The sequence below is a fragment of the Arachis ipaensis genome, chromosome B8, assembly GCF_059453495.1.
Source record: "Arachis ipaensis isolate K30076 ecotype BB chromosome B8, ASM5945349v1, whole genome shotgun sequence".
NCBI lineage: Eukaryota > Viridiplantae > Streptophyta > Magnoliopsida > Fabales > Fabaceae > Arachis > Arachis ipaensis.
The window spans coordinates 26193172-26215299 of NC_142443.1; the positions used below are offsets into that span (position 1 = coordinate 26193172).

At 33.7% G+C, this 22128-nt stretch overlaps 1 protein-coding gene across 1 annotated transcript; it reads left to right on the forward strand.

Moving 5' to 3' along the window:
* Positions 1 to 1687: 1687 nt before the first annotated feature.
* LOC148547492 (uncharacterized) lies at positions 1688 to 3005 on the forward strand. The gene is made up of 6 exons (XM_088496382.1): positions 1688 to 1762; positions 1969 to 2097; positions 2188 to 2322; positions 2470 to 2582; positions 2653 to 2746; positions 2832 to 3005. Exons 1-6 carry the CDS (start codon positions 1688 to 1690, stop codon positions 3003 to 3005), a joined length of 720 nt encoding a protein of 239 aa, XP_088352508.1.
* The last annotated feature ends 19123 nt before the right edge of the window (positions 3006 to 22128 follow it).

The following is a 22128-nucleotide window of genomic DNA, read 5'->3' on the forward strand; positions in this document are numbered from 1 at the left end:
AGATTTTAGTGTGTTTTCTTTGCTAATAATTGTTTCTTGTTTCGCAGGGAGAAGGAAGCTGACCTGCAATCGACAGAAGGTCGTTATATCTCCTCTGAAACGTAAGAAGCATTATTTAATAAAATCTTGTTATCATGATTTACCTGTATCATATTTTGTCTGAATAACATGAAATCTGTTTAGAATACCGGACGTGAACTTGGGAAGTGATGATCCTTCCTCTCAAGGACACACAGAACAAATTAGTGTAAACAGGCCGGCAGAGAGCATATAATTTCTCTTTCAAATAACCGTTACTTTTGTTCTTTTATTACCTTCTACTTCTAATTCTGTATATATTTTTTTTAGAAAAAAAAGCCCTTTATTATTTTATTCGAGAAAAAAAGGCAGGAAAAAAAAGCAAAAACTGCAAGTATGTAAGTTCTCAAAAAACAAAGCCTGTCTTTCTTTTGAATTATTCGGGTGTTTTTTTTGACTTTCTTTGGGTGTATTTTAGGTTGAGTCTGGTTCAAGAGTCAGCCAGTGAACCGGCTGATTCGAATATAATGGTTGTGAGGGAAGAGACACCGTCGGAAGGGCTTGAAATGTGAGTTTTTCAAGAATATTTCAACCTTATAACCTTATTATTTTCAAAGGCGTTGTTAACCTTTCATTTTTCTTCTTGTTTAGAGTTCCGATTCAAGTTTTTGTACCAGTGTCCCAAACAACCACTGTGCCGGAATTTGAAGAAACACCTGAGACAGATTTTGAACCAACCCCTCTGCTACAAATTGAAGGAACTACAAAAACGTAAGAAATAGTATTGGGTGTATATTTGTTTAGAGTTTGGGTGTATATTGGGTTACAGTTCGGGTGTATATTTGGTTACAGTTTGGGTGTATATTGTTCCTGAATAGTTTTTTTTACACCATGATTAATTTTGTGTAACTGTGCAGCACTCCTGACCCCCTCCCCCCCCCCCAACAACTTGAAGAAAGCACACCCACGCTTCCCCCAGCTCCATCTAAAATGTAATTTCATCAGAGTAAAATCTCTTTGCTTATCATCCGTATATTATTACTCTTATAATACGTTATACATGATCACGCAGTTATCCAGCCGCAGAAGACGCTGTTGCGCTGATGATGATGGCACGGACAGCATCATATGTTCCTAAAACAGATCCAATGCCATCATTCAGCCTTGACTTGACTGATTCAAGCCAAGAAGAAGCAGCAACGCAGGAGGGAGTGTCAACGCAGGAGGCAGACAGGGCAAAAACTCCAGAAACTGCAAATTTGCTAGAACAATTAGAGGATTTGGTACAAAAAATAGCAAGTAGTGCGGCGAAAGAAGAAAGTAAAAGTCCACAAATTCAAAAGGAGACTGGCGGAGAAAGTTCTGGGAAGTTTGAAACTCCTGCAGGAATAAATTAGAATACGGGTGATATGAAAGAGAAGTGCTACATCTGGGTGACGCGAGTGAAGACATACGCAGATGGCAAAACTAATGAGTTTGACAACGTGTGCACTCTGATTGCCCAAGATAAATACATATTGTCTAGAATGCACCTTGCATCGCTCGAGGCAGGAAGTTATATAGAAGCTGAGGTAATATTAGAATAACATTAATGTTTTTACACCAAAGTTAACTGTATTGTTTATTAATGTAAATTGATTTCGGCATATATTTCTAGATTGTATCTGCCATGTGCCTCATCCTCAACCAGAAAAATGATAAAAGGTTTCGAGAACAAGTATACTGTCTCTCCCCTGATATTGTGGTAAGTGTTACTTCTACGATTTTTGGGTGTATTTTCTGTATTCCTTAGGGTGTATATTCTCTGATCAACTGGGTCTGTTTTTGTATTCATTTGGGTGTATTTTTTACGTTCAATTGGGTGTAAGTTGTGTAGTCATTTGGGTTTATTTAAAGTATTCACTTGGATGTATTTTCAGTATTTCATTTGTTGCTTCACAATTATTGCAGAACATGGCCGTTTCGAAGCACCCAAACGGGGAATTCATATCACCTAAAACCAATAAAGAATTCAGGGTGGAAGACTACCCAATGTTTATTCCCTTCATAGATGCAAAAAAATTAACTTCGCATCAATATGTAAGTTTTCATTTGTAAAATTTGTTAGTACTGTTCTTTACTTATATGCCAAATAAAATAACACACTGTTGAAATGTGGCAATCCTTCAGATTTTTGCGCCTGTTTGCTACTCAGGCCATTGGTGGTTATGGGTGATTGATACAACAAAGCGGAGATTTTATATACTTGACCCGCTACACAAGAAAGCTCCAAGCAATGAGAGAAAGCAGCTTAATAAATTCACTGTAAGTTGGCTCTGTGTTCTTTATTTTAATAGATAGGTGTATTTCAATTCAATATAAGGTATATGTATGTTTTGCTTTGGGTGTAAGTATGTTCTCCTTTGGGTGTATTTCATTCGGGTGTATTACTGATTTGTTTTATTTTTTAAGGGATATGTAATTTCAAGAATTAGAGCATATGCCGGCTGGGCACCTCTGAAGAAAAAGGAGAATGAGTTGGAAATTAAAGCAACATACGTTAATATCTCAGGCCAAAAATCAAGGTATAAATTTGTGACTCTGAACATTAAACTTTCCTAAATGAGATTTGTAATTTATTTTCTTCGTTTTCAGCTATGACTGTGCTATTTACGTTATGAAGTGGCTTGAGTTAATTGAGCCCGAAAACATTAAAAGGGCGAAGTATGAATGGGATAATTGGCCACAGGTAACTGTCTTTAAAACTATATAACTCTGTATTACTTTACTAAATTAATATTATTGTTTAAACATAATATACTTTTTAATTGTAGGACGAGGTGGACCACTATAGAGTAGAATATGCTTCGCAGATACTATTCAGTGAAATGAATAAAGAGAGAGATCAAGCAATTAGAGCAAGTAATGCAATAAGACTGTCCAAGCCATCCTCAGTATTATTGAGTCCATTTTGTCAGATAAATTCTACTGATATAGAAACTGAGTAATCTAACTGCTAGCTAGTTTGTAAATTGAACAAATGTTGTAAAAATTTGCCATTTATAAACAACTTCTATTCAATGAAATTTTTTTCTATAGTTAAACTGTCTGTGCTGTTAAACTGTCTGTGCTGTATTCAAAAGTTCTGTATTACAGGTGGTAAAATATGAAGGAAAACATCAAGGCAGATCTAAACACAAATTATAAACTTTTACACCGAACGGAAGTTTAATATACACCCAAGATTGCTTAAATATACACCCAAACTGTCTGTGCTGTATTCAAAATGTATGAATTACAGGTACTATAATATGAAGAAAACATCAAATGAAATATACACCCATAACCTGTGATTTTTTACACCCAAAGAAAGTTGAATATACACCCTGAGATCTACCCCCCTGATGCTTTGAGCCTAAAACCCTGAACCCTAAACACTTAAAACATAAACCCTTACCCCTAACCTGTAAACCCTAAAAACCTAAACCCTAAATATATGTATCTATATGTAAAATGTGAATCACAAGAAAATTCACAAAAATACACCCAAAAGAACAGTGCTTTTACACCCATATTCTGTAACTATACACCCAAAGAGTTATCCCCTGCTGCTGGTACCCTGAACTGATAATTCATAACATGTCATTGATATAGGCTGAAATTTGAATGCACCACTGATGCAGCATCAAACAAGTTTATCTGAATATAACAAACTCACATATTAGCTAAACTATTAACGAGAAAAATAAACTCAATCACCACAAATTTAAAGAACATTACTTTTACCTCGCTTAAAACTTTCGTTTTCTTCTTCTTTGTGGCATTTGCAATCTGTTTGTCCAACTTTAAACCTAGCCTATTTTTTGGACGTCCTCTTGTTCAAATCCTTGGCTGGCTTTCAAGCTCGTTAACGGATTCCAAGTTGGCGTCTTCGTGGGATAAAGAACATGTCCCCTTCCTTTTGGCTTTTAATGATTCCATCTCAGCCATGACGTTATCGTACGCACGGTGCAGAATTGCAGTTACCTCCTCCGATTTGGATGCAAATTCGCAAATATTTTGCGAACGAAAAACCAATTGGTCAAACCTCTTGCTTCTTGGCTCCAACAGTGGCTCGTCGTGGCTGCTCTTGATGTGTGTGTGTCGCCTCTTTACCTTCTTGCTCTATCGTTCCAGTATATATCTAGGTGACACTTGGCTTACTCGTTCAAAGCTTAACACGCTTAGTGCGTGATGGCATAGTATCCCTCTTGACTCGAATAATAAGCATTGGCATTTTATCTCGGCTGCTACTGAGTCGTAAGTAACCACAAACTTGTTGAATATTGAGCTGGAAACTTGTTCTCCGACTTCGTATACTGAATAGCCTAGAGCGGAATTCGTTAATCTGGTGATGCAATTCGCCTTTCCTCTGAATTGCGCTTGGACTTCCCTAAACTTTTGATGAGTGTACACATCTTGAAACTGAGCTTCAATGGAGGATTTGGTTGCACACGGTATGACCGAAAATCTGCAGCATTTGATTCTCTCTCTGCTTGCTCCCTGCTTTCGAGGCAATTATTGTATTGTTTGACGAACTGAATAAGCGAGCTGTTCCGGGTGATAAACTTGTTAAAAAATGAATGCGTGCTCTCGCTCCTTTGTGTGCTTCTCATCCCTGCCCAGAAGTGGTGATCCATATAGATAGGAACTCATATATGACGGTCTTCATACAGATCTGCAGAATACACCCAAACACAGACTATAAATACACCCGAAAAAATATGCAATTTACACCTCTGCTGCAGATTTTTAACAAACATTACCTGAAAGCCATTTGTTGTCCACAAGACCAAAATTCAGCAGAAAATCATTCCAATTCCTATCGAATGAGTCTTTGCTATGAGAGTTCCAAACAACTTGGCTCATTTCTTGTTCAATATCTACATGTCCCTTGTACCCGTTTAATTTGCTTGGTATCTTCTTCATGATGTGCCAAATACACCAACGGTGAATTGTTGTTGGCATACAAGCCTCTAAAGCCCTTTTCATTGATGCGCATTGATCGGTGAGAAACCCTTTCGGAGCGTTTCCTCCCATGCAACGAAGCCAACATTGAAATAACCATTTGAATGATTCAATTTCTTCATTTTTCATCAAAGAGCATCTAAGAAGTGTTGACTGACCGTGGTGATTCACCCCGACAAAAGAACCACAAACCAAATCATACCTGAAACAAATTAGCATAGTGCAGAATGCAAAATCATTAGGTACACCCAACAAATGCTTCGTATACACCCAAAAAAACAGCCAATATACACCTCTGCTGCGGATTCATAAAAATACATTAATTTAGCATCATAAACAGGGGCAGTTTGTTACCTGTTTGTATTGTAGGTGGTGTCAAATGAAATAACATCTCCGAAATACTCAAAGGCAGCTCTACTTCTTGCATCGGCACAAAAAGCCAGCTTAATCGATTAATCCTCCTCAAGTTCAAGCTCAAAAAAGAAATTCTGATTCTTCTCTTTCATTCTTAACAAATATTTCCCGAATTCCTTTGCATATTCTTGTTCGGAAACATTCCGCACTTCCCTGGTAATGTAATTTCTCACATCCTTTTCGATAAAATTTAACTCGCGGTGACCCCTGGCAGTTGCAACAAATGATTGGTAGGTTTTGCTTGGTCTGATACCGGCCTCCTCGTTATTCTCTATTGTACGACGAATGGACATGCTTAGTTCCCTGTGCTGTTTGAGCATCTCTGCTTTACTTGGACAGCAGGGGTGTGAATGATCCATCACAACTTTTGAAATGATCCAAGCACCGACATCCTTCAATGTGTGTATATAAATTCTTGCAGGACAGTTTAAACCGGCTGTCGGATTAGTCTTCTCGGTCGGAGATATTTTAGATTTCCATTTTCCCTCTCTGCTACATGTAATCAATTGATTCTTAATCTCGTTTTCCTTCCTATTTGTGCTCTGAACTCTTGTAGAAAAACCTGCAGCCTTGGCGTAGTTCCTGTAAAATTTTCCAGCATCTTCAAGGGTGGTAAAGATCATTCCAACCTTCGGAACAAACTGGTCATCAACAACAGAGAGAGGCTGCAGAATACACCATGTCAAAAACTAAAAATACACCCAATCATGTCTGATATAATACACCCAAACCGCAACAACTCAACTAAAATGACAATAAAAGCCATAAACTGTAAATACACAGGCTACAGAATACACCATGTCAAAAACTAAAAACACACCCAATCATGTCTGATATAATACACCCGAACAACAACAACTCAGTTAAAATAACAGAAAAAGCAGTAAACTGTAAATACACCCACACTTCTCGCAAAAATACACCCAAAAAAGTTCTGATCTACACCTGATCGTCTGCTATAAATTCCAGATAATTAATCAAAACTAATACATTACATTCAATCCACAGATTTATCTTCATGCATTATTTTGACAGTCAATGTTCACGAATTATTCACCTACACAATGCTATACAAATTACTGCAACAAAATTCATAGTAATCCTATGTAAATCAAACCTCAGGAACTTCGTTAGATTCAAATTCATAATCCACTTCGCCTGGATTCAGCTGACAATCTGAGGTTGAATCATCCATTATCTTCAAAACGAGTTCAAACTTTGATTTCAGAAAACAAAAAATCAAATAGAAAACGAAGCTGGAGTTATAGAGAGGGGAACTAACGTAAATGACGAAGAAGAAATGAGTGAGAAAGGAGGGGAAAAGAACGATCGAAGAAACCAGGGGAAGCTTCGCGAGAAGAAGAACGAGCAAATCTACAAATAACGAAAACGAAGAAGGAAACAAATCTTTTAAATTTGGTAGTTAGATATACGCGGGATCTCTATATAGTGCGTGTATACAACATAACCCTTGGAGCGCGTTTTGGGATTTTATTTGTTAATAAACTTGTAAATCATACAAGTCATTAGGGCTTGTATGCAGAGCTTTTCTGTTAACTAAATCCTATAAAATATACTATAAACTGATTTATTCTTTTTTTTATTAGAGGTTATTATATTTAATATTCTAAAATATTAAAGGCTAATTTGATAATTTTAAAAGAAAGTTTGAGATATTACTTTCTTAGTCTCCTAAATAAATAAAATGTACAATAAGATAAAATATATATAATAATAAATATTTGATTATTAATTATGTTATGTATATATTATTTGATTAAACTATCGAAATCGTATAATCCGTTTCGAACCATAAGTGGAGAAAGTATATTCAATTATAATGAGTTTGACTTTGTTCATATTAAAAATATTATTTTTGTGAATTATTAAATTTTATTAACTGAAAATAAATCAAGTAATTTAATAAATAAATGTACCGAATGATTTTAATAAATACAAACAAAAAATTATTGATAACTAAATATCTTGTTATTAAAAAAAAATAAAAGATATTATATTAGTGTTAAGTGTTAACCACTAAAATTATTTTTTAACATCATATAAAATATATAAACAAAACTCTAATGTTGTTTTCACCTCTCATTTTATTTTATTTTCTTTTTTGATAAAGAACAGAACCAAAATAAGATGAAAATTAAAGACAAAGACTTTTTTGTTTCAATTTAATTTTTAATACAACAGTTAAAAAAATTTTTCTATCTTCTTTGTTCATACCTAAATTTTTTAAAAAAATTAAAAAAATTATTTATAAAAAATAAAAAAAATAATTACAAGATTAGTTTAGAGGTTTTCATACCTCTTAAATTTAGACCCTAACTCATAAGTTTACTAAAATAAAAAATAAATTAAATCATAATTGGGTCTAAAACAAACAAAATAAAATAAATAATATAAAATAAATCTTAAAATAAATAATAATAAAGTGATACCTATTTGATCTACCTTGACTAAAGAGAATCTTTAATATAACTTGTAAATAGGAAGGCGTTTGGGTTTTCATAATCGTTAATCATTGTCTTGATCAATTCTTGATGCATTTTCTGGACAAATGATTTAATCATATTTGTAAAATTTTCTTTTATTCTCTTAGTTGTTACTTTTGTAATTGGACCAATTGGCATATGACAATTCTTAGTTTGTCCCACAAAACTCGTATCATTCCCTTCCTCCTAAAAAAGATTCGTCCTCGAACTTACATCAAAATCAAAAGAAGATATGTGAGAGACATTAAAAGTAGCTGGCACAGTATACTCACCTGGAAGGTCAATCTTGTAAGCATTGTCATTGATCCTTTCTAGCACCTAAAATAGACCATCACCCCTAAGGTCTAACTTGGATTTTCTTTGAGTAGGAAACCTCTCCTTTCTCAAATGAATCCATATCTAGTCACTAGATTCAAAGACAAGTTATCTTCGATCTTTATTTACTCTTTGAGCGGTCAACCTGTTTTTCTTTTTAATCAACTCATGTGCTTTTAAGTGTATTACTTTAACATTTTCAGCTCTACCTTCTGCATCCAAACTAATAAAATCACTCAAAGACAAAGGTAATAAGTCCTAAACAGTTCAAAAGGATTAAAATCATACACAAATTCAAAAAAAAAATCTGTAGAAGAATGAATAGTCCTATTATAAGCAAACTCAATAAAAGGTAAACAATCTTTTCGAGTTTTCAAATTCTTATCAACAACAGCATCTAAGAATTAAGGTCCCTAACAGTTTGATTTACCACTTCAATTTGATTAGAATAGAGTATAATAATTTTGTGCCCAACTTATCCCGCAACACTTTTCAAAAATTATTCAAAAATTTTATGTCACGATCAGAAACAATAATTTGGAGAATACTATGCAAGTGCACAACCTCTTTAAAAAATAGATCAGCAATATTTGTTGTATCATCAGTTTTGTGGCATATAATGAAATGAGCCAACTTATTGAACTTGTCTGCCGTAACAAAAATGCTATTTCTATATTTCCTAGTTTTAGGCAAACTAAAAACAAAATCCATAGAAATATTAACCTATAAATATACAAGAATAGATAAATTAAAAGAGTATACAAATTATATAGTAAAAATTTAGATTTAGCCTATTCATATACAAAATATTTTATCTTATACATTTTGTATACTAAAAGATATTTTAGAAAAAAATTTAGGTACCAAAATATTCCTATATCCCTTTTATATAATAGATAGATTATGATTATTTGATGTGATTTAAATTAGTAAATATCACATGTATATTATCATATGATATATGAGTTTGGAATTTTTTTTGAAATAAAATAAAAAAATCATTATTTTCGAAAATAAATTATCCCAACTTTAAGTTCTAAAATACATTTTTTTTTTTGGAAACTACACCAAATTCGCCGCACCTCCGGAAAACCTTATAATATTATTAAGGTTCGCTGCAATTTCCGGCGAATTCTATAAAATATATAGAATTTGGTGTATCCCGACGAACTTAAAGACACTTCTATAAATATCACCCCTATTGGGGGCAAAACTCTATTCGAGTAGCTCATTCTTTTTTCTTATATTGCTCATTGTTTTATTTAGCTCTTTACAATGTCTAAAATTTTGTTGTTATCCATTCATTATGATGGTGACATAGTATATGACGAAAAAAGTTCTATCGTATTTAGGTCTGCTCAATCAGCGATTGTACACATGACATCAGAAGTTATCAGTTTAACCGCATTGAAGAATTTAAGAGTAAAACTCCTCCCCGGTCCCTAACCATTTACGAAATTGACCTGGTGCCCCCTCACTATTGGAAATTAACAACGTAGTCCTTAACCATTCTCTTTGTGTGACCAAAAAGACTCTCTTACCGGTACTTCCAGTTAAGAGGGTCCTTTCGGTCATACAGAGAGAATAGATAAGGACCGTGTTGTTATTTTCTAATAGTGAGAGGACCGGGAAGGGATTTTACTTAAAATTGGAAAATAAATAAATAAAAAAAAGCATTGTTTTAAGTTTTGCATCTAATGCATTCTGCCATATTTTACATGTGAACGGAGAGCAAACAACGTCAAATTTAATAGATAGCACGAAATCATTAACAACGAGAGTTAACACAAAAGTGATAATTATTTGGGTTGATTAAGCATTATTATGTCTTGGATTTACGGTTTTAAGAACGACATGTATGTTCTATATTGTTGAACCTAAAAAAAAAATTAGTTCAAGATTATTATTCCATACACCTTTTTCTAGAAAAATTAAATTGCTTTTCTTATTAGTGAAATTAAATTCATCAACCATAATTTTAATAGTAGAGTTACACGTAGAGACTAAATATTCTTTTTAGATTTTTAGAAGTGATATTTGTTTCATCCAAATGTTCGTGATATGACTAATTAATTTTAATTTAATTTTACGTATTTTAATTTTGTTTATTTAGTTACTAATTTGAATTTTATGTCAGAGGATTTAGAGTTTTCTTTATTTAATCTAAAGTTGAGTGAGTTTCTTCGATTTAATTTCCAAACCAGTGAACAAATTATATTGAGGTATTTCTTTCTTGTTGCATCAAGTAATTGAATACAAAGAGAATTAGTTGATCTTTTATTCAATTTCTTGATGCAACAAGAAAGAAATACCTCAATCTAATTTGTTCGTTTGGAAATTAAATCGAAAAAACTCACTCAACTTTAGGTTAAATAAAGAAAACTCTAAATTTTCTGATATAAAATTTAAATTAGTAACTAAATAAACAAAATTAAAATACGTAAAATTAAATTAAAATTAATTCCTCATATCACGAACATTTAAATGAAACATAAGTACATTTGAATGAAACATACATTACTTCTAAAAATTTAAAAAGAATATTTAGTCTCTACGTATAACCTTACTATTAAAATATTTAGTCCCTAACCATCTAGAAAAGGACCTGGCGCCCCTTGACCATTAGAAAATAACAACACGATCCTTATCCATTCTCTCGTGTGACCGAAAGGACCCTGTTGTCGGTTTTTAGGTAAAAAATAACCGGAAGTACCGGTAAGAGGGTCCTTTTGGTCACACGGAGAGAATGGTTAAGGACCGCGTTGTTAATTTCTAATGGTGAGGGGGCGCCAGGTCAATTTCGTAAATGGTTAGGGATCGAGGAGGAATTTTACTCAGAATTTAACATTGAATGCTATTGGTCAACAACATACGAAAAGAATAAAAAAAAAATTACTACTGATATCCGTCCGAACTAGATAATATTTTGTTTTACAAAAGGTATGTTGTGGTTATTGCCATTCTTATTTTTGTATTTTTTGAATTATAGATGAGGTTTTTGAGAATATTTTATGTTTTTTTATTTAGGTTTGAGTGTGACATAACCTTTAGATAAATGTTCATCTCTTGAAATTATTCGTTATCCTAGTTGAGTTAGGTGGACGGGGATGCGATGAACTTGGTGAAGTTTCCAAAAAAAACATATTTTAAAATTTAAAGTTGGGATAATTTATTTTCGAAAATAATAATTTTTTTTATTTTGTTTCAAAAAAAAAATCTTACGATTTTGTTGCACATAAAAGAAAATATTTCATAGTTAAAAATTATATTGAAATTAAACTGTGAAAATTGGGCTATCTAATTTTATTAAGTTGTTTGAAATCTTGTATTAAGTATTTAATTGCTAGAATGCAAGATATATAAACTTAAAAAACTACTTAAAGTAAAATTAAAACCATCTTTTATTAGTGAAGACAATGTAATTTTAATGGAAAAAAAATACAGTTCATATACTTTAACTAAGTTATATATCATGTTAGAATAGTTTCCGTTAATTAATAAAAGTTAAACATAAATGTTAATTTTGTTTAACATGTTTAATCATTCCCATGTAAAAATAAAAAGAAAGCAAACTAATAAAATGTTAAAATGTTTATAACAAATTAACAATACACATTATAATTAATTTTTTAATATATACTTATAAATGAATATTTAACAATTTTTTATATATCATACGAATACTATTTCTTTATAATTATCATTTAAAAAGTTGTGAATAAAGACGTAAAGAAGAAAAAATAAAAAAATGTATTATTATTGTTTAAATGGTTATACATGTATTATTTTACCGTCATATAAGTAGAAATTATTTAATTTAGTAGTATATTATATTAAGAAAAGAAAAAAGAAAATAAACTTGAGTCGATAGTCCAAAAAAAGCTAGGATCATTGTATTGCTTGAAAGCTTTCTTTGGTGCATCTGACTAATAAGAAAAAAGAAGCATAATAAATCTTAGAGAAATTATCCACGTACAAGTGTTTTATTATATAAGTATTTATAAGTGTACCTTTTTCTTCTTGCGCACGTTCTTCTTCCTCTTCCTCTTCTTTTTCTTCTTTTTTTTCGTTTCTTGTCTTCTCTTTCTCCTTCTTCAACCATTACTGCACGTTTTCATTGCACCTTCTTCTTCTTCTTGCTGCACGTTCTTCTTCCTCTTCCTCTTCTTCTTCTTCTTTTCTTTCGTTTCTTGCCTTCTCTTTCTCCTTCTTCAACTGTTACTGCACGTTTTCACTGCACCTTCTTCTTCTTCTTCTTCTTCTTGCTGCACGTTCTTCTTCCTCTTCTTCTTCTTCTTCTTCTTCTTCTTCTTCTTGCCTTCTCTTTCTCCTTCTTCATTTACGTATTTTTCTCTCTGTTTTCTTTCTTCGTTATTCTCGATTTCCATTATTTTTAGACATCAAGCTCTGAAATCGTTTTTGAAGAAGAAGCAGCAGAAGATGAGGAGGAGAAAGAGAAAGAGTTCTGAATTATGCATAAAGTGTACGAATTTTGGGTGTATTTCTTAAATCCTTTGGGTGTATTTCTATAATCCTTTGGGTGTATTTCTATAATCATTTGGGTGAATTCCTGTAATCGTTTGAGTGTATTTCTGTAATCGTTTGGGTGTATTTCTGAAGTTTCATTATCTTCAAATTTGGCAAGAAACTCGTTTTCATAGAGGAAGAAGAAGAAGAGTCGTTTATAATGCATGGTGAGTAGCGCGCTTTGGAAACAGGAAGTGGTTGAATAACGTGCGTTTATTTACTCTTGAATGTGAGAGTGTAATGCGTATTTTTTGTTGGGTTTGTGCCAACTTGTAAGACTTGTAAGACAAAAAGACTTATATGTGTAGCAGACTTTTAAATTTTAACAATTTTTACCTGCTGCGTCAACCATTTTCAAACAGAATTAGTAATTAATATTTAATAATTTGTAAATAATTGTATCGTATTACAATTACGGTCTTTATATTTATATTAGAACTCCGTATAATAGAAAGAAAAAGGACATATATCACTCATTTTAACTACAATATATTTATATAAAATCTGTATAGAGTGAATCTTTACACTAATGTGACCCAAATAAATAAATAAATACATGTTTCTAAGGAGTCATTAATTTGATGTTAATCAATAGCAAATGAAAGATTACTGTTATGCCACGTGTAGGTTGATATAACAAAAACAAACTAACTGTAACGTTTTTTTTTTTTTTGGACAGGCAACTGACTGTAACGTTTGACTTGGCATAATTTTACACCAAAATAAATAAGCCAGATGAAAAATGGATTTTTTTTAAATAAATTAAATAAATATTTTATTTACGAAAATAACGTTTTGCAATTTTTTAATGAAAATATATTGTATGACTTATTTCGTTTACAGTACAAACGAAATAATAGTATACATATTTTATTTAAATTGTAAATAAAATAAAGCTAGCATGCTTAGATGTGTGTATTTTGTTTATAGTGTAAATGAAATACTATACTATTATTTTTTTTTTGTACTGTAAACAAAATATGTGGAAAATTATAATATTTACAGTGTAAATGAAATACGTTACGACAAATTTTCAGCCACTATAAAAGGATGTGTAACCCTTTGTATTCTTTACAAAAATTTCACTACTTCTTCTAAACATTTTTCTTTCGCAAATTAGCCATAATGTCTAGTAGTAGTGGATATTTGGTTGTATGTGTGTATCTAGGAATGGATCAAAAAATATTATTATGGGGGGTCAATTACACATATAATATTAAAAATTACGTAAAAAATTATATAATATAAGATGTATTACAAAAATATACCGATAAAGAATATATTTTAAAGTACAAAAAATATGTGTGTACTTTTTACTAATGAAGTGGTCGATTCTTCGTATCATAAAATTCATCGATAATAGAATTTGTGTCAAATTTTTTAGCAATTTTCTTTTCATTATATATATAAAAGACAATTAGTAAGAAATTCATCTTTTATTTTATTTCTGAGTTATTTTTCACAATATTCATAGTTAAAAAAGATCTCTTAGTTGTAAAAATTGAAATATAGAGAACTAATACCAAATGAATAAAAAAAGACGGTCACAAGAAGAAAAAGAATTCACTTTATAAGATTTGAAAATTTTTATTTAATTAAAAAATATTAGTAATAATATATTTTTTAGATTTTTTTAATGTTGTTACTTACTTTTTAGATATTAAAAATCATTAATATTTAAATTGGACTGGACTTTTATTTATACTAGACTAAATATTAAATATTTTTTTAAATTAAATTATACGTAATAACTTATTACTATTAATTTTTTCAAAAAAAGTTGGGGGGTCGAGGCCTCCACTCGCCCCCCTTATATCCGTCCCTGTGTGTATCCCAATTACCTTATGAGAAATGGTGATAATGGAATCATTTTTTAGTGTGAAAATTTCGTTTGTTGCGTACACGGCAAGTTACGTCGTTGTCGGAGCTGAAGAGTTTGATATTGAGTAGCGTTTCTGGTAGTGTGTGGGAGAAAAGATATCGGACGGGTAGGGTATAGGCTGCTAGCACCGATGAGAAATGGAGTTTTTCGGTTTTGTCTGTTTTGGCTGCAAGGCGACAAGCATGTGCGGCTGATGTTTGACATTCATGGAAGAACCATGGCCGAACAAGTGATGGAGCTTTCTGCGGAGGTTGGTGATGTTAGTGGCGGTGGATCTGGACAGTCGGACTTTGTGTAGGATGACCCACCTTTCGCACCACCACCGATACACGTTGCTAGTATGTTGGATGACATGGACGTTGACGGTGAAGACTAAGATAAGGAGTATGTTGCAGATAGCAACGAGAGCGATTCGTCAGAAGATGATGACGAGGAGGAGTTTGTGCCGGAGATCCCGGTAGAGCCATCACGTCGATATCTTCTGCCTACCCCGCACCTAATTCCAGCGTTGTCGTCGGTACCCAGTCACTATCATACATTGGATATGGACGCGATGCAAGAGAAAAATATATTTTCCAACATGGGTGAAGACGATTACAACTTAAACGGTGGTTTGGAGTTCAGGGTTGGTCACAGATTCAAAAGCAGAGATGCAATACTGCAGGGTTGAAGAATTACAGCATCGCAGAAGTGCAAAGTACCGAGTTCTGGAGTCGGATCAATTAAAGTATCATGTGTGTTGCCGACAACACAAAGTAGGCTGCCCTTGAAATCTTCGAGTCGCTCTCCGACAGAATCTCGGATATTGATAAGTTCAAGTTTAATCGTGATCTATATTCTCAGTTATCATTTTTATGGTTGGTGTACATGTAAAACATGGTTGTTATACTTCTTTAGGGATGTCCGTAGGGTGGGAGACGCGCACACGTGTTTAGCACCCACCAAGTCTCAGGACCACCGACAGTTGGACAGCAGTCTCATCTGCCGTATCATCTTCCGTTTGATATAATCCACCCTGTCTGTGAGGATATCTACCCTACAAGATGCAGTTAGGCAAAACTATCACTTCAAACTCTCATACAGAAGTATGATCGTGCACTCACCCCACGGCATGTGAAATGTGTGGGTCTCTAGATGTCAACGCTCCACAAATGTTGTGATCATGGAGTTATCGAAGACGAAGTCTCTCAGTGACATGGCGTCGCCAAATCCAGCCTCCCTCAAGTAAGGGAGAATGGCGTCCGGTGATGGCAATCTGTGGCTAACTCTCCTGAGTAAAAGTAGGTGACCGAGCTGGTAAACAACAAAAAACTCATATCAGAAGTCTGTCAACCTATAAAGCTATAAAAACCTTAGTTTACATAATTCTAACAACAAATTTTTTTAAATAAATTAAATAAAATATTTATTTAATTTAATTTAAAAAAATTTTCCCCAACCAACAGACGTTTACATAACAACTCAAATTGAATTATAAAATTAAGTTAACAAATAACTAAACCTACATATAATCTACATTGTAAAATCATTTAAATAAAATCAGTTACTTATTGAATTCATAACTAAATTAATAAAATTATATATAATTAAATTTAAATAAAAACATCTTAATAAAAAATTCGTAACTAAATTGGCAAACCTCTATGTAATTTAAAGTAAATAAACACAATCACTTAAACAAATAACAACAATCTTCATTTTTCATCTAATTCATAAGGTAGATTATGTAAAACATTTACTAAAATAAGGAACAATGACTACAACATTCAACTTAGTAACTTAATCTAAGTTATAACAACTTCAGTATAAAAATTCATGAATTTTTTTATTGAATAAATATAAACCTCTACATATTCAGACGTAATTAAGTTTACCAAAGTTTTTTTATTACCCTTTTTTATAACTAAAGTCGTTAAAAAAAAACTTAATCACCTACATCAAAGAAAAACAAACCGAAATAAATATTTAACTACTAAATTCATGTGAAAGTATGCCTAACATTCCATCGGGTCGTTCAAACCACTTAGAACAATATATTCCTATGCCTAATATCTACTGCACACTACTTCTGTGAAGGTACCCACACTATGACAACACATTTCATGTTTAACATAAACATTAAATGAAGAATAAGACCAACCTCAAAGTCGGCTTCCGCGGCAACGTGCCATATGACGTTCAGCCTATTAATGTCTGCATCGTGCTGATCGGCACGCCATAATCTTCAAGTAACTCGTAAATTTGATTAGAGAAGGGTAAAAGTGGGAGAAAAGTGAAGGAAACAAACGGTTAAAGGCTCTGCCATGCGCTGTGAATGAAACTCTTATATATAGGGCACTCTTGGTCTTATTTTGTTTACAGTGTAAACGAAATAATTCTCCACGTATTTCATTTTTATACTATAAACGAAATAAGCTCGTTACACATCACGTGTGTAAACGTCATACGGCCACCATGTTTTCAGTCTTATTTTGTTTATAGTGTAAACGAAATACGTGGAGAATTATTTTGTTTACACTGTAAACGAAATAAGTCATACGATGTAATTTCGAAAAAAAATCTGAAAAACGTTTATTTTAATAAATAAAATATTTATTTAATTTATTAAAAAAATTCGATGAAAAATGATGTGAATGCTTGCGTCCTACTCCTTCCTGGCTCCTGGGTTTATGATATTCTCCTTTTAATTTCTCTATTTTTAAAATCTTTTAGACTTCTCTTTTTTCTGTTAATTTTCTATTTGTGCTGGTTTTATTATTAAATTGATTTTGTAGTATTTAAATTATTATTAATCCTCTGTTTGTTCTATTTTTTTTCTCTTTTTGTAATTGTAATAACCAGAAAAAGTAAATAAATAGATAAGACGGTGGAACCCACTCCTAGATATTTTTCTTCTTTCTCTAACCCTAGCCACACACTCACTTACTCACTCACTCACCTCTCACCACCGCACACCCTCACTCGCCTCACACCCTCTTCCTCACAGCACACACACCCAGACTCAATGGAAAAAGAAAGAAAGAAAAGGGAAAGAGAGAAGAAGGGAGACCGCGAGAAGAGAAGGGGGGAGGAAGGAGGGAGCTGTCCACGTCGAGCCACCACGTGAGGAGAGAGAGAGCCGTGCCTCGTCACTGCCGGCCTGGAGCTCGCCATTCGTGTCCCGTTGCGTCGCCGCCAGCCGCGTCCAGCTCGCCGCCGTCGCGTCGCCATCAGAGGCCAGAACCGAGAGAGATGCGTCCGAGAGAGGGGACGAGCGCAAGAGAGGAGACGCGGAAGAAGGAATGCCATCGTTCTGCCTCGTTGCCGTCAAACTACTACAGCCACCGTGCCTTATCTCCGTCGCCGCTGAGCTTCAACCGCCGCCATGCCAAGTCGTCGTTGCCATTGTTAAGAGAGAAGAGAGAGCTCGAAGAGAGAGAAATAGGATGTGCGAGAGTAACCGCCGTGAATAGAGGGATGTTTCGTCACCGCTGTTGCGTCGCCATTCAGGTGAACCTTGGTTGCTACTGGAGCTGTTGGTGCTGCTGGAGCTTAACTGTTCCTGTCACTAACCCAAACTATCACCAGCTCCACCTTGTCGCTACCCCCCAAATTCTGCGCTCATTCGTTCCATTCTACTTCAATCCTCCTCACCTTAGATTTTGGCACTCTCGGTTCGGTATCTTCGGTCCTTTGGGACCAAGTTGTGAGTAGACTTTACATTTATAATTGTTTGATTGTGCATCTATAATTATTTTGACATATATCTGTTATGATATTTGAATTATACTCACTATATTTGTCTTGAACGATTTTAAATTGATTAAAATAATTGATTTATTAGAATTAAATAATTCGTTTTTATGAAGTTTTGCATATTCTAAAATGTTTGATTTTACTTGAATATTTGTTTTGAAGCATTGAAATATTTGTTGGTACTCACTTATTTTAAAGATTGTGAAATATGTTTGGAATTTCTTATGATTGAAAAAGTATTATTAGAAAAGATTTTTTACGAGAAAGTATTATCTTATTTGATTTGATTTGATACCTTATATATTTAAAATAACAAAGATTTTTTGTATTTGAAATCATATGTTTTGAATTGATTTGGGAGACTCGTATTAGAAAACCGTAGTTAACGGCGGTTATGACGTTAACTTAGATGCATCTAACTCAGACCCCAGCTAGCAAGGGTGTTGCTAGCCTAACGTGTAGGCCATGTGTTAGATCTGTTATTCTGTTAGGACACACAAGAGGAAAGGGCTACTCATAGAGGTGGAACCACCCAAGTGTGGACTTTTGATTTGATTTCTGTATGAGAACTCCCTTATTGATTCACTTATTATTATCAACTACTATTTTCTAATTAAAGTTACTTTAATAATAATGTTTATATGGTCTCATGTCGATTATAGATGTATTGTCTAGTCACTGAGTTGTAAAACTCACCCCGTTTTTCTAAAAATATTTTTCAGGAACAAATACTTGACTATGTGAGACTTTCTATTCAAGAGTAACGATCTGCAATGAGTATCTAGTCTTTGTCGAGTTCCTAGATGTATATGCTCCATATGTCACAGGTAGGATCCAACCATTCTTAATTATCTTAATTTTGTTAAAAATATATAATTATTTATTTTAGAATTTGTATAATATTTGTAACTTTCTTATTCAACTTATATTTGAGCCGATTAGGCTTCTTAGGGGACTATTTTCTTGAGCACCGGTCACGGCTCATTAACAGTAATATTTAAATTTCTTTTGTTAGTTGTTTTTAGATGTTAATTTAAAGGTTTAACAATGTCAACATCATATCTTGTTAAAGTGCTTAATTTATATAGGAATTCTCTTATTCCAAAGACTGTTGAAATAACTGTTTTTCACATGAACTCTTTTCAAGTTCTGGGTCCTGATGGGTTTCAAACTTTCTTTTTCAAAGAATATTGGGATATCATTGGTCTTGAAGTTTGGAAGTTAGTTAAGCAGGCATTCTCCAGTGTTGCTCTTGATCCGAGAATGATGTGGACTTTTCTGGTTCTTATTCCAAAGATTGAATCGCCGGTATCTATGAAAGATTTCAAGCCGATTAGTCTCTGCAACATAGTTTACAAAATCATCGCGAAGGTCTTTATTAATAAGCTCCCTCCTCATCCTGCGGGAGATTGTTGGCCAGCTTCAATGAGGATTTATTCTTGGATGAGGAACTCCTGATAACATCATTATTGCTCAAGAGGTCATCTACTTTATGAAGAAGACTAAATCAAAGAAAGACATACTGGCCTTTAAGATTGATCTGGAGAAAGCTTATGATAGAGTTGACTAGAGGTTTTTAGCTCATACCCTTAAGAGCTTTGGTTTTTCCAGTCCTACAATTAATTTGATTATGAATTGTATCACTGCTTCCTCCTTATCTATTCTTTGGAATGAAAATCGTTTGAATGACTTTACTCTTAGTCGAGGTCTTAGACAAGGAGACCATATGTCATCCTATCTTTTTGTGTTGTGTATGAAGAGATTGGCATGTTTTATTAGTCATCAGATTGATTTGGACTTGTGGGAGTCGGTTGCTGTTTCTAGAGGGGACCAAGAGTATCCCACTTAATGTTTGCAGATGACTTGGTTTTATTCTGTAAAGCTACAAAGAGGCAAGTACAAAATGTGATGTTATTTTTAGAGACTTTTTGCAAAGCATCTGGGATGAAGATTAATGTGGAGAAGTCTAAAGCGTTTTCCTCCAAGAATGTCTCTGCAACAAGGAAAGAGATTTTTACTGTGATGTCCTCTATCAGATTTGTCCAAGACTTGGGTAAGTATCTTGAAGTTACCCTTAGCCATTATATCTAGGGTGACCTGTTCATCTTTTAATGGTGTATTGGATAAGATTCGGTGTAGACTAGAAAGTTGAAAAGAGAGTTTACTCAATCGGACAGATAAAGTCTGCTTGAGTAATTCTGTTGCAGCCACTATTCCCACGTATCAGATGCAGGTCTCTATTTTTCCCAAAGGGATCATTAGTAGATTAGAGTCTATGATGAGGAATTTTTTTTTGGAAATGACAAGTTGATGGAAGAGGATTGAATCTTGTTAGTTGGAAGGTACTGGTTACTCCAAAAAAATATGGAGGTTTGGGGATTAGAGATCCTTATTGTGTGAATATTGCTCTTCTTGAGAAGTTAGTTTGGATTTTTTTCCATCAGCCAAACAAGTTACGTGTCTAATTATTGGATACCAAATACCGATCATCTCTATATGACTGTTTTAGTTGTCCTAAGAATAAGGCTCTCTCATTTGGAGGAGTCTTTGCAAGGCTTGAAAAGTGTTGAAATATGGGTTTGCTTGGTGTATTAAAGATTTGAACCAGAATTTTTTGTTTTCTAGTTGGAGGAGAGAAGGGCAATTATCTAATGAGATGGATTATATTCACATTTCTGATTTGAACCTCTAGATACAGGATATCTAGTCGGTTGGTAGGTGACATTTGGATACTATTTATTCCCCTTTATTTCAAAATCTAAAAGGTAATATTCTTTCTTACAATCTAGTTGAACAAGCAGGTCCGAAAGCATCTATTTGGTTGGGAAGAGCGGGAGAATTGACTTTGGCTTTGGCACCAGCTTGTTCCGGAAAAGCACAAGTGTTTAGCTTGGTTGTGTCTTAAGGAGGCTCTTCCTAGTGTAAATTTTTGCTTCAGAAGAGGGATGTCATTATCAAATAGGTGCCCAAGATGCTTTTTTAGCCAGGAATCGGTTTTACATTGTATTCAAAATTGTCCAAAAGCTCAACTTGTATGGCATAGGTTGGATATTTCTTGTCATCCTCTGAATTTGAAAAACTGGTTCTTGTATCATAGCAGAGAGCATCCGTTCAGGTTCTTTTTGGGACTTTGGTGGATATAGCGAATAAGGAATAATGACATCTTTAAAACTCATGAGACTTGAGCTCCAAAAAAAAGTGATTTGTCTGGCATTAGCTTCAGAAAAGGAGTTTAGGAGTATTCTTGAATTACAATGTATGTCCCTCTCCCCTATTCTAAATGATTCTTGGAATCTCCATCTATTGGTACTTTTAAGATTAATTGTGATGCTAGTTATCCCGGTTCTGATGATAGTGTTGGTTTTGCTTGTGTTATTAGAGATTGTAATGGGAGTTGGCAAATGGGGTGTTTGGGATTGATTGGGAGTAATAATATTATTTGTTCCGAGGGTTACCTGAAACTGGAGGTCGATCTCGGATGAGATCTTCGGTACTGGTCAGAGATGACGTGTCCGGCTGGCTGGTGGCGGCCGGAGCTGTTGTGTCCAACTTGTTGGACTTGCTGCACTGCTGATCCTTGGCCACCGGAGGGTGGGGGTACCTGCAAGAGACTCCGATGCTTAAGTTAGCATGGGTATTAAGCAGGTTTATTGTAGAATCAGAGTACGAGTTATACCTGGGTGCTCCAGTGTATTTATAATGGTGAGAAGTGACCTTCTTAGATAAGATAAGTTAGTTATCTTATCT